Source organism: Bufo gargarizans, chromosome 10 (assembly GCF_014858855.1).
Source record: "Bufo gargarizans isolate SCDJY-AF-19 chromosome 10, ASM1485885v1, whole genome shotgun sequence".
Classification (NCBI taxonomy): domain Eukaryota; kingdom Metazoa; phylum Chordata; class Amphibia; order Anura; family Bufonidae; genus Bufo; species Bufo gargarizans.
In genome coordinates, this window is record NC_058089.1 from 43028376 (window position 1) to 43042427 (window position 14052).

The 14052-nt window shown below is 43.8% G+C and overlaps 1 protein-coding gene across 2 annotated transcripts in view; it reads right to left on the reverse strand.

Moving 5' to 3' along the window:
* Positions 1-14052, reverse strand: part of DNAJC4 (DnaJ heat shock protein family (Hsp40) member C4) — a 46069-nt gene that overhangs the window by 23399 nt on the left and 8618 nt on the right. For both annotated transcript variants that reach the window (XM_044270741.1, XM_044270742.1), the window contains exon 3: positions 5859-5952. In XM_044270741.1, the coding sequence (XP_044126676.1) occupies positions 5859-5952 (94 nt within the window). The remainder of the gene's footprint in view (positions 1-5858; positions 5953-14052) is intronic.

The following is a 14052-nucleotide window of genomic DNA, read 5'->3' on the forward strand; positions in this document are numbered from 1 at the left end:
TTTGAGAGGCCTATATATTAGAAACCTCTATAAATCATCCACTTTAAATAATGTACCCCTCAAAGTATTCAAAACGGCATTTAGGAAGTTTGTTAACCCTTTCTGTGGCCACCCATCTAGCACTCTCACCCCCCCTCGAATCTATCCTCAAATCCGCTGTCCGGTTAATCCACCTTCCCCCTCGTTTCCCTTCTGCCAATCCCTTCAATGGCTCCCCATTACCCAGTGAATTCAGTTTAAAATACCACATAAGGCCGCCCACAACCCGTCTCCTCCTTACATCTCTGACCTGCTTTCCAGATACATCCCCACACGTAATCTCCGATCCTCACAGGACCCCATTCTCTGCTGCCTGCTGTGTTTTGCAGCCCGCCTGACGAAGCAGAGCCAAACGGATCGGTCCTGGCACATAATGTAAGTCAATAGGGACAAATCCTTTTCTATGACACAATCTGGCACAATAGAAAACAGATCCGTCCCCCATTGACTTTTAATAGTGTTCAAGGCGTCATGGCTATAGAAGACATAATACAACCGGATCCGTTCATGACGGATGCATGTGGTTGTATTATTGTAACAGAAGCATTTTTGCTGATCCATAACGGATCCGCAAAAAATGCAAGTGTGAAAGTAGCCTTATTGGTACACTTTTTGGGTACATTTGGCTTTTTGATTGCTTTTTAGTAAGGTGAAGTGAGTAAAAATTCCAATTCCAAGCGCTTTAAAACATTTTTTTAATGATGTTCCCCGTGCAGTATATATGAGAACTTTATTCAGCGGGTTGATAATATCATAGTGATACCAAATTTATATATTTTTTCATGTTTTACTACTTTTGCATCATAAAAATAACTTTTTTATAAAAAATCTGTTGCATTCTGCATCTCCATTACATTTTTTTTTTTTCCATCAACGTAGCTGTGTGAGGGCTTGTTTTTTTACGGGGCAGGCTGTTGTTTGTATTGGTACCATTTGGGGGTACATAAGACTTTTTAATCACTTTTTTTTTTTTTCATTTTTTGGGGAGGTGGGGTGGGCAAAAATAGTAATTCTGTTAGTGTTTTTTATTTTTTATAGGGCTCACTGTGTGGTATATACAATATGATAAATTTAGTCTGCTTGTCAATACAAATATGGCAATACTAAATGTATATATCTTTATATCAAGCTTTAACAAATACAATGAACAGCTCACCTGATCAAAAATTGATATACGTAAGAAATAATATGCTGAGCTAGGGCACCTATCTGGTGCTTACAGATGGAAAAAGAGTTTAGATGTAAAATGATGATGAAGTGCTCCCAGCATATATTTAAAAAATATACAATTTAATTAATTGGAAAAATCAGATAAAAACAACATGAAATAACATTAATACCATAAAAACGTAATTACAATTAAAAAAAATGCGCTTATCACAATAAGTCAGTTCCAGTCCAGAAGTATGCTACAGGCCCTGAAGCTGATATTCAAATTGATTTTTTATTGTGCTAAAAATTTTAAGGTTATCATGTTATTTTTTATTATTTTTATCTGATTTATTTTCAATGAATTAAATTGTATATTTTTAAAATATGTGCTTCACCATTATTTTACTTACCATATTTTTCACCCTATAAGACACACCGGCATATAAGTTTTAGAGGAGGACAATAAGAAAAATTATTTTTCATTAGACCTAAGGTCAGACCAGCAATAAGACCCCCAATATTAATAAGACCTCAGCTGACAGCCCCAATCAGACCCCCCAATACTAATAAGACCCCAATAAGACCTTAGATCAGACCCCCAATCAGATCTCAGCTCAGACCCCAAAGTGAACGACCCCCAATCAGACCTCAGAAAATGAGACCCCCATTCAGACCTTACATCTGTCCCCGTGCCTCTTATCATCAGCCCCCTAGCCTCTCATCAGTATTCACACAGGAGCAGGCAGTGTGAATACTTTGAGGCAGAGCAGGCATGTGTAGCAGGAAAGACTGCTCCGCCCCTCATCTGCCTGCACCCGCGTTCCTACCAACGTTCTCACTGGAAATCTGCCGGACGGTCCCTATCAACCAGAACCAGACAGGGCCGGCCGGTCTCTACCACCCAGTGCCCACCGCAGCAGACCTTTCCCTACCACCCTGTGCACACCGCGGGCGGTCCCCATCAGCAAGCACATGCTGCGCCCGCCGGGCTCTCTCTCTTCAGCTATGTCTGATACATCGCTGCTGTTCCTATTCAGCGCAGCCTGCGATGTACCGAGCATAATCAATGCGCTGCGCATTTTATATTTCTTTGCCCTGTATTCACCCCATAAGGGTACTTTCACACTAGTTTTTCTTTTCCGGCATAGAGTTCCGTCTTAGGGGCTCTATACCGGAAAATAACTGACCAGTTTTATCCACATGCATTCTGAATGGAGGGCAATCTGTTCAGGATACATCAGGGTGTCTTCAGTTCAGTCTTTTTAACTGTTCAAGTCGGAGATAATACCGCAGCATGCTACGGTTTTATCTCTGGCCAAAAATTCGGAACACTTGCCAAAGGAATGTATTAGTGCCGGATCCGGCATTCAAAATGCCGCAATGCCGGGTCTCTCCTTCCGGATGACACCGGAAAGACGGATGTAAGATGGATTAGGATCCTGATCAGCCTACAAATGCCATCAGTTGGCATACGTTTTGACGGATCCGGCAGGCAGTTCCGGCGACGGAACTGCCTGCCAGATTCCACTACCGCAAGTGTGAAAGTACCTTAAGACGCACTTGCGTTTTCCCCCCATTTTAGGGGGGGGCAGGGTGCGTCTTATCAGATGAAAAATACGGTAAATCATGCTTTACTACTATTTCATCATAAAATCATATATATATATATATACACAGTACAGACCAAAAGTTTGGACACACCTTCTCATTCAAAGAGTTTTCTTTATTTTCATGACTATGAAAATTGTAGATTCACACTGAAGGCCTCAAAACTATAAATTAACACATGTGGAATTATATACATAACAAAAAAGTGTGAAACAACTGAAAATATGTCATATTCTAGGTTCTTCAAAGTAGCCACCTTTTGCTTTGATTACTGCTTTGCACACTCTTGGCATTCTCTTGATGAGCTTCAAGAGGCAGTCACCTGAAATGGTCTTCCAACAGTCTTGAAGGAGTTCCCAGAGATGCTTAGCACTTGTTGGCCCTTTTGCCTTCACTCTGCAGTCCAGCTCACCCCAAACCATCTCGATTGGGTTCAGGTCCGGTGACTGTGGAGGCCAGGTCATCTGGTGCAGCACCCCATCACTCTCCTTCATGGTCAAATAGCCCTTACACAGCCTGGAGGTGTGTTTGGGTTCATTGTCCTGTTGAAAAATAAAATGTTGGTCCAACAAAACGCAAACCGGATGGAATAGCATGCCGCTGCAAGATGCTGTGGTAGCCATGCTGGTTCAGTATGCCTTCAATTTTGAATAAATCCCCAACAGTGTCACCAACAAAGCACCTCCACACCATCACACCTCCTCCTCCATGCTTCACGGTGGGAACCAGGCATGTAGAGTCCATCTGTTCACCTTTTCAGCGTCGCACAAAGACACAGTGGTTGGAACCAAAGATCTAAAATTTGGACTCATCAGACCAAAGCACAGATTTCCACTGGTCTAATGTCCATTCCTTGTGTTCTTTAGCCCAAACAAGTCTCTTCTGCTTGTTGCCTGTCCTTAGCAGTGGTTTCCTAGCAGATATTCTACCTTGAAGGCCTGATTCACACAGTCTCCTCTTAACAGTTGTTCTAGAGATGTGTCTGCTGCTAGAACTCTGTGTGGCATTGACCTGGTCTCTAATCTGAGCTGCTGTTAACCTGCGATTTCTGAGGCTGGTGACTCGGATGAACTTATCCTCCGCAGCAGAGGTGACTCTTGGTCTTTCTTTCCTGGGGCGGTCCGCATGCGAGTCAGTTTCTTTGTAGCGCTTGATGGTTTTTGTGACTGCACTTGGGGACACTTTCAAAGTTTTCCCAATTTTTTGGACTGACTGACCTTCATTTCTTAAAGTAATGAAGGCCACTCGTTTTTCTATACTTAGCTGCTTTTTTCTTGCCATAATACAAATTCTAACAGTCTATTCAGTAGGACTATCAGCTGTGTATCCACCTGACTTCTCCACAACGCAACTGATGGTCCCAACCCCATTTATAAGGCAAGAAATCCCACTTATTAAAAATGACAGGGCACACCTGTGAAGTGAAAACCATTTCAGGTGACTACCTCTTGAAGCTCATCAAGAGAATGCCAAGGGTGTGCAAAGCAGTAATCAAAGCAAAAGGTGGCTACTTTGAAGAACCTAGAATATGACATATTTTCAGTTGTTTCACACTTTTTTTGTTATGTATATAATTCCACATGTGTTAATTCATAGTGTTGATGCCTTCAGTGTGAATCTACAATTTTCATAGTCAAAACTCTTTGAATGAGAAGGTGTGTCCAAACTTTTGGTCTGTACTGTATATATATATATATTTATTATTTTTACTTCACTTTTCACTTCCACTTGGGGAACTTAAACATAAAACAATCGGATCTCTTGAGCTTGGCAGGCTTCTGTACATGTCTGGTATGGAGGCTTTTGGAAGGCCCCTGACTGCCATGGCAACTATCGAGACCCAGTGATTGCGTTGCGGGGAGACTGTTGGGGCAAAGAGGTAAAATCCTCTCTCTGTGAACTACGTAGATATTGCAGACACTACTGATTGCTGAACAGCACCAATTCTGGCTGTTGAAGCAGGGTGTCAGCTGATCTCAGCTGTTATTGTAGGGTGTCAGCTTAGTTCCTGAGCCACTGTCATCTCCATGATGTAAACGTATGGCATGGTGCGTTGATGCAATGTTTCCTGTGCTGTACATTTACAGCATGGTGTGAGAGGGGGTTAGTAGTCAAAAAGTACATCAGCTCTCACTTCATTAACACTCAAGTCATTGTTAAGTGAATATTGACAGCAATAAAAGCTGATCCAACATCAGATGGGTGGTGGTCCCACTCTTGACACCTCCGCTGATCAGCTGACTGGAGGGGCAGTGTTCTCTTCAATGGTTATCAGGCACAGAACGGTACGTTTGGTAGTAGCTGTGCCTGGTTCAGGAACTCAGCATTAGGGTCCATTCACACGTCCGTTTTTTCTTTCCTGATCTGTTCCGTTTTTTCAGGAACAGATCAGGACCAGATCTGGACCCATTCATTTTCAATGGGTCCTGGAAAAAATCGGACAGCACAATGTGTGCTGTCCGTTTCCGTTGTTCCGTTCCGCATGTCCGTTTAAATATAAAACATGTCCTATTCTTGTCCTGAAAAATCGGATCCTGGTACAATACAAAGTCAATGGATCCGCAAAAAACGGATGACATTCGGATGTCATTCCGTATGTCATCCGTTTTTTGCGGATTCCGTTCCTGGAAACACATAACAAATTCTTTTTTTTTTTTTTTTTTTCAATTTTTTTTCAAAGAAATCCAAACAACTTTATTTGATTATTGAAATGTATACATGTTTCCGTTTTTTGCGGATCCGCAAAAAACGGATGACATACGGAAACATTTTCAGGAACAACGGATCCGCAAAAAACGGACCGTTTTTTCAGGATGAAAAAAAACAGGACGTGTGAAAGGACCCTAATTCACAATTACTACCCAAATGTATGGTTCTGTGCCTAGTAATCTATGAAAGACACACAGAGCTTGATAGAGTGCCAATGTCCCACTTGTCAGCTGATTAGAGGTGCCAGGAATTGGAGTCCCAATCTGAATGCATCCTCAATATTTGGATCACCTCAAAAAGGGGGAAAGGTTTAGCATGCCAGGAACAGCATGACAGCGCATAAAACATACCTTCTTTGACAAGGTGAAAAAGGCATTCTTAATTTCCTCTCCTGTGGCCTTTTTCCCAACACCTAGGACTTGGTAATGGTCCTTCAAACTTGGCCTAAACCATAATTAATATAAAAAAAATTAAAAATTTATACAGAAATTTATCAAGCCTTGCACTGCACAATTCTTACTTTTTGGGCTTAAGTCTCTTTCACAGGAGCGTGTGCAGTCCGGAAATCACGTGATCCTCCATTCTGGTCTTGCAGGAGCGCACAGCATTATACTGATTTATAATGTTATGTGCCTCTGCATGACCTTACTTCTACAGGGCCATATTGACATAAAGCTGTCATTACGATCATGTAGAGACACATAACATTATAAATCAGTATAATGCTGTGCGCTCCTGCAAGACCAGCAGTGTCAAGAACGGAGGATCACGGCTTCACACGGAGCATGATTTCCGGTCTGCACACGCTCGTGTGAAAGAGCCCTCACTTGTGCAAAAAAATTGTGACTTTTTTGCATATTTCTCACCACTGACCCCAGTTTTCAAAGGAGAGTGAGAAATGGGCTTTGTTAGCTAAGTTAATAAATTTCACTCCAAATTTATCAACTACCATTTTTTTTAAAACTCACAGAATCACTTAGGAAAGGAAGTGGAGTAAAAAAACCATATATATATCACACACACATACATATAAAGTCATAAAAAAAAGGAAAGCTGCGGCAAGATTTTTCAATTCAAAACTACAACACTGATATGTTTTTTTTTTAGGTCTTTGTAATAGAAAACATACACTGAAACGTGATCACATGTAAGCAAAATTACCATTATAGAGAAGATAAGGAAATGTATTATGAGAAAATTACATATTTTCACATTGTTTAACCCTTTCTCAACCAGGCTATTTTCCATTCTTACGTTTTTCACTCCCTGCCTTCTCGGAACCATAACTTTTTTATTTTACAATTGACATAGCTGTATGAAGGCTTGCTTTTTTCTGGAAAAATTGCACTTTCTAACACCCCCATTTAATACTGCATACTATGTAGTGGGAAGCTGAAAAAAAATCCAAATCGGGGGAATTGGATGTAAAATGCAATTTTTTCACTGTTTTATGGGTTTTGTTTTTATAGTGTTCCCTATGCAGTAAAGCATACCAGGTCCCTTTATTCTCTGGGTAAGAGCCACATTTATATAGGTTTTCTTGTGGATTAATACTGAAAAAAAAAAGCTTTGGGAAAAAAAAGATTTTACTTGCGGTTGTTAGATCCCATAGACTGCAATGAATTACCATTGCAGTCTATGGGAGATTCACCATGTTCCTATGGAGTCCTGCTCTGTTTCTATGGAGCAGATGTTGAGTCATTAAAGATGGCAACTGCTCAGAAGTTGAGTGTGTTACACAGCAGACACCCAGTGGCAAAATCCAATTACGGACTTTCAACCCCACAGATGCTGTGGTCAACTTTGACATTGGCATCTGAGAGGTTATTTACCAGGAGTGGGATACTGTCCGTGACCGAAAGGTTCACCCACAATGAGACTGCAGGATCATATATTTTGAGTGCTTCACCTTCCAAAAAATAAAAAATAAAAAGTTATAAAAAATTCACACATACTCCAAAATGCTACTAAAGCTCTCCCCTCATAATATGAGCCCTTACACAGATGCGTAGACTTAATGTTACAGATGTTTGGAAAAAATGTCTTTGCATTGCCATATTCTAAGTTTTTGTTTTTTTTAAATGTGTGATTGCTGTAATCTTCATAACTTGCAGAATGAAATTAACATGTCAATAGGAAACACCATAAAAACTAACTTTTATTTTTTTCCACTTTCCCACTATATGATATGGAATATTAGGTGATGCCATTAGAGAGTTCAACTTGTCCCACAAAAAACAAGCCCTGATTTGGCTACATGAATGAAAAAATAAAAAAATAAAAAAGTTATAGCTTCCAGAAGGCAGGGAGTAAAAAACAAAAACATAGAAAGAGGTTGTCAGAACCATTTCAAAAGTGCCCAAATTCCTTAAAGGGGTTGGCCACTTTCTGGCTATTGTGAGATGACTATGTGGCACTTACTAATATAGCCTTTGTTGAAATTCGGCACTATTTTCAGTATTTTATAAAAAGTATGCCTCCTGGTTTACAAAGTCTTTTGTGCTGTCCACACAGAGGTCATGTCCATAAGATGGCTGCTGATGGAGGGTCACATGACCAGGCAAATCATCTCCATGAGATGTCTCCTCCATTCAAACACACTGCACCTGCCATCAACACTTGTTCTGTTGGGCGTTGCAGGTGCAGTGTATTTGAAAGGAGGAGGCATTGCATGGAAATGATTTGCCTGGTCACATGACCTTCCATCAGCAGCCATCTTATGGACAGGACCTTTGTGTGGACAGAACAAAAGACTCTGTAAAAAAAGGCGGTATACCTTATTAAATATAGAAAATGATGCAGATTTTCAACAAAGGCTATATTAGTAAGTGCCATATAGTCATCTCACAACAGCATTGGTCAACAGTAACCAGAAAGTGGCCAACCCCTTGAAATGTTATAAATAATAAAATAACATATACTCCCCACTTAATTCCCCACCATCTCCAGCGCTGCAGCTGCCGTCTGTGTTTTCACAGTTGCAGTGGTGATGTAGCTGTATACTGCACATGACCGCTGCAGACAATCACTGGCCTCGTAGCATATACTGAGGTCAGTAGATGGCTGCAGTGGTGACATGCGGTACTTCATTGTTGCAGTCAAGTAAACAAGTCCAAGCTGCGAAGACCAGAGTGGCGGTGCTGTAAACTGCAGGGGACTAGGTGGTAAGTATATGTTCTTTTATTATTTTAGTACATTTAGAGGCTACTGAAATCAGTCAGACGACCCCTGTAAAGAGCATCACATGCAGGATTCACTGAAGTTGCATTAATCTGTTCGAAGCGCCGCACAGACTGGTTGAGTTTGGTCATTACCTTGGGAGAACAGCTCAAATAGGCCAGTTGTAATATGACATGCTTGATTCAAAGATATGTATATGCTAGGATACAGAATGGTGGTTTACGTGCCAAAAAGTTAGCCACTAATGTTGATCGAGCATGCTCGGCCGAACACCAATTCGGCTCGAGCATCTCGATGCTGGGCACATGGCGGTATTCATGCTCGAGTCTCCTCCCCACACGTTTGTTAACTGCTACTTCACTGTAATGCAGTAGCAATGTTGGTTACTGGCATTACAGTGATTGGCTAGCCGGAATGCGTCATCGGGTGCTATATAGCACCTAATGACACGTGTTCGGCTCAGTGTTAGTCAGGGAGAGCTGTGCTGAAGAAGGGAAAGATAGTGTAGGGAGTGAAATTTTCTTTTTTTCTATAGAAAAACTTGTCAGAGAACCAAAAGTCCTTTTAAGGACTATTGTTGTGTGTGGCAGCAGCAATATATATTTTTAGCGCAACCTGCACTAAATTGCTAAAACTTTACAGACCAAAAAGTCCTTTTAAGGACTGTTGTGTGCCGCAGCAATATGTATTTTTAGCACATCCTGCGCTAAATAGAGTGCAATAGTTAGGTCGTGTGTAACGTGTGCACATCCAAAAAAATATCAGTGACATCCAGTGTACTTTTTACATAGACGATGTCCGCTGCAGACAGTGACATTACCTGGGGTACATCTCCTGTGTAATGTTTCCACATCCAAAATACCTGTGACTTCCCTGTCATTTTCAAGCATATACAGTATAACTTTTAACATGAAGAAGGCGAGCAGTAAGGAACAGGAAAGTGGCCGTGATGCTGATGGTGCATGCAGAGGCCGCGGCCCTGGCAGTGTTAAAACTGTGCCTGCTGCCAGAGCACGAGAAAAACAATCATTCACGATACCTAGCTTCATGTCCCAGTTTGCAGGGCGGCGCAGGACAACGCTCTCAAAGTCAGACCAGTGCAACCAGATGGTCAGTTGGATTGCAGCAGATAATGCGTCCAGTTGGTTAAGAACCACCCTGTCTTCCACCAAGTCCAGTCTCAGTAGCCAAGAGTCTGGTCAACACAATCCTCACCCTGATCCTCCTTCCTCCCACCACGGAGAGTCTTGCCAAACTAGTGATCCCACACTCGGACATTCCAAGGAGCTCTTTTCAGCACCATTCCTTCATTTGGGCCTCTCAACAAGCCCGCTTGAAGAGGGACATGAGATCTTGTGCCCTGATTCCCAAACTCTTGAGCATCCACAGTCACAAGAAGATGACGGTGGGGAATGGCAATTAGTGTTTCACGAGGTGGATGATGATGATGATGATGATGAGACACAGTTGCCAAAAAGTTAACGGCAATTAGTGTCTCAAGAGGTTAATGATGAGGATGAGAGACAGTTGTGAATAACTGAGGTTGTTGTTAGGTCAACAAGTCAGGAGGATGAGCAGAGTGAGGAAGTGGAAGTGGAGGTGGTGGACGATGAAGTCACTGACCCAACCTAGGAAGGTGGCAAGCCAAGCGAGGACAGGAGTACAGAGGGGGAGGGATCCGCAGCACCGCAACAAGCTGGAAGAGGCAGTGGGGTGGCAAAAGGCTCAAAACTGTTCCTCGGAGCACACCCTTTCAGAAATCTCCCTTGCCAAGGGGTAGGTGTTCCACAGTCTGGCGCTTTTTTGAGGAAAGTGCAGATGACAAAAGAATTGTAATATGCAACCTGTGCCATACAAAAATGAGCAGGGGCGTGAACACTAGCAACCTCACCACCACCAGCATGATCCGCCACATGGCATCAAAGCACCGTAAAAGGTGGGCCGAACGCCTGGGTCCACAATCTGTGTCTGCGGGTCACACCACTGCCCCCTCTTCCCCTGTGTTACGTGCTGGCCAATCCCCTGTCGAAGGCGCAGGCCTGGATGCCTCCCGCCCTGCACCTGGACCTTCGCAAGCACCATCAGCGACCACATCCACTTCCGTGTCCCAGTGCAGCGTACAAAAATCCTTACCCCAGGCATTTGAATGGAAGCGCAAATACCCAGCCACCTACCCACAGGCCATAGCACTAAATGCGCAACTTTCCAAATTACTGGCCCTGGAAATGTTGCCATTTAGGCTAGTGGACACTGAGGCCTTCCGCAGCCTGATGTCAGCGGCCGTCCCTCATTACGCAGTCCCCAGCCGCCAATATTTTTCACTGTGTGCCGTGCCCGCCTTACACCTCACATGTGTCCCGTAACATCATCCGTGCCCTGACCAACGCAGTTACTGGGAAGGTCCACTTAACTACGGCCACATGGACAAATGCTTTTGGCCAGGGACGCTACATTTCCCTCACAGCACACTGGGTGAACGTTGTGGAGGCTGGGAGCGAGTCATACCCTGGGATGGCACAGGTGCTACTGACACCAAGGATTGCGGGCCCTAATTCGATCAGGATTTCAGCCACCACCTATGTTAGTGGCTCCAACCCCCACTTCTCCTCCTCCACCTCCTCCTCCACTTCCACCTCAGAATTATCTTCTTGCAGCATCACTCAGCCATCAGTCGGTAGCTGGAAGCAGTGTAACACTGCAGTGGGGAAGCGTCAACAGGCCGTGCTTAAAGGGTTTCTGTCATCAACGTTATGTAGCTGACTGACATTAGCGATGTGCTAATGTCAGTAGTACATAACAGTATGCTTTATAACTCCCTGCCTGCCGCCGTTCTTTAAAATAAAGACTTTTAAAATATGCTAATGAGCCTCTAGGTGCTACTGGGGCGTTGCTTCAACACCTAGAGGCTCGGTCTACTCACCCTTTGGCACGCCCAGGTCCCATTGATTGACTGTCGAATTCTTCACATCGTCAAGCAAATCCTGTGCCTGCGCCATCCCGTTTAGTATTTGGCACAGGCGCAGTGAGTGAAGGATGCGCTCCTGCTGCCGGTTTACTTACTGCGCATGCGCCGAAGGAAGCCGGCATCAGGAGCGCGTCCTTCGCGCACTGCACCTGCGCCGAATACCAAACAGTGCGGCGCAGGTGCGGGATTTACACGACGATGAGAAGAACTCGACAGTCAATCAACGGGACCTGGGCGTGCCAAAGGGTGAGTAGACCGAGCCTCTAGGTGCTGAAGCAACGCCCCAGTAGCACCTAGAGGCTCATTAGCATATTTTAAAAGGCAGGTAGTTATAAAGCATACTGTTATGTTTATTTATTAAAATGAACAAGGCCTGGATTGCCCCTGACTTCTCTGCTCCACCAGAGGAAAGCGGCTGAACATAAAGGCACTTTAAATGTGTTTTTATAATGTACTGAATACACTGTATTCCCATGCACTCCTTCCACCACAAAAAAGGGTATATGGTTCTATCTTCCTTTTCTCGTCCTCCTCCTCTTTCATCATATCAACATGCTTATTAGTCTGCCCTTGATCCTAATGTTGTAGAGGGTCGGCTCACCTGCAGGCCCTCACATATAGTGTTTTAGGGTGTGATCTCACCAGCAGGCCCTCTCCTACAATCTTTTAGAGGGCCAGCTCACCTGCAAGCCCTCTCCTATAATGTTTTTGAGGGTCAGATCACCAGCAGGCCCTCAACCATAATGTTTTACAGGGTCAGCTCACCAGCAGGCCCGTACCTACAATCTTTTAGAGGGTCAGCTCACCAGCAGGCCCTCACCTACAATCTTTTAGAGGGTCCGCTCAGCAGCAGACCCTCACCCCTAATGTTTTAGATGGTCAGATCAGCAGTAGGCCCTCGTGCCTATTGTTTTAGAGGGTCAGCAGCAGGCCATCAATCATAATTTTTCAAGGGTGTATGATGCCTTCCTTTATGTGTAATAAAGGGTGTATTGGAGTGTCGGTTCCTTGTAATTTTTGGAAGCCCTTTCACTTCATGAAAGTGGAAGCCCTTTCACTTAGTGCATAGGCTTTATGAGTGTAGGAGTCCCACTACCTGAACAATTGTACCACAATGTGATTGAGGCCCTCCATTATGCGATATACAGGTTGTATCGGAATGCCACTTGCACTTTATATACAAGTAAATATACAGGAAAGAATGTTTCCTAACAATTTTTTCTCTAAAATCTATTTTATCTTCGGTTTTGTGCATATTATTGTCAGTCTGTAAAAGTGGCGTACTACTCAGACAACATCGTTCCCAGCAGCGACCTGGGAGTCTAAGATGCATCCAGACATCCTCCCCATGCTGTTCCCGAACCATTTTGGTGGTATTTCCATAAATTTCTGACCTTTTCTTATGAACCAGACACCCTCCCCTCTTCAGAACAGGGGGGGCCTGGTTTAATGCTCGGGTTCTCCCATTGACTTCCATTGTGCTCGGTAGAGCACCCTAGCAGTTCGACCCGAGCACTTTGGTGCTCGATCAACACTATTAGCCACCTGTCCATATGTAACAGCTGGGCATTTACACTTTTCTGACATGTCTGTTCTAGATTATGCTGGGTAAAATATGGAGTATCTATTGGTTTACATCTTACATATTTTACCTTACAGATATCACTCAGAAAACCTGGGGGAGGAAAACCCTGAAAGGAATTCCCAGAATGTATTAAGTGCTGATTCTCCCACACACTTTACAAAGAGCAGCATCCTCCTTCATTACTTTATCTATTGTTGATGCTACTTACAGTGCATTCGGAAAATCTTCAGACCCTTTCACTTTTTTGACATTTTGTTATGTTGTGGTCTTGTGCTAAAATCTGCACTAAATACCCCATGATGAGAAAGTGAAAACAGCATTTTACAAATTTTTGCTAAGGCCTCTTTCACACTTGCGTTGTCCGGATCCGGCGTGTACTCCACTTGCCGGAATTACACGCCGGATCCGGAAAAACGCAAGTGTACTGAAAGCATTTGAAGACGGATCCGTCTTCAAAATGCTTTCAGTGTTACTATGGCACCCAGGACGCTATTAAAGTCCTGGTTGCCATAGTAGGAGCGGGGAGCGGGGGAGCAGTATACTTACAGTCCGCGCGGCTCCCGGGGCGCTCCAGAGTGACGTCAGAGCGCCCCATGCCCATGGATGACGTGCCATGCGATCACGTAATCCATGTGCGTAGGGGGCCCTGACGTCACTCTGGAGCGCCCCGGGAGCCGCACGGATGGTAAGTATACTGCTCCCCGCTACACTTTATCATGGCTGCCAGGACTTTAGCGTCCCGGCAGCCATGGTAACCACTCTAAATATAGCTAAACGTCGGATCCGGCAATGCGCCGAAACGACGTTTAGCTTA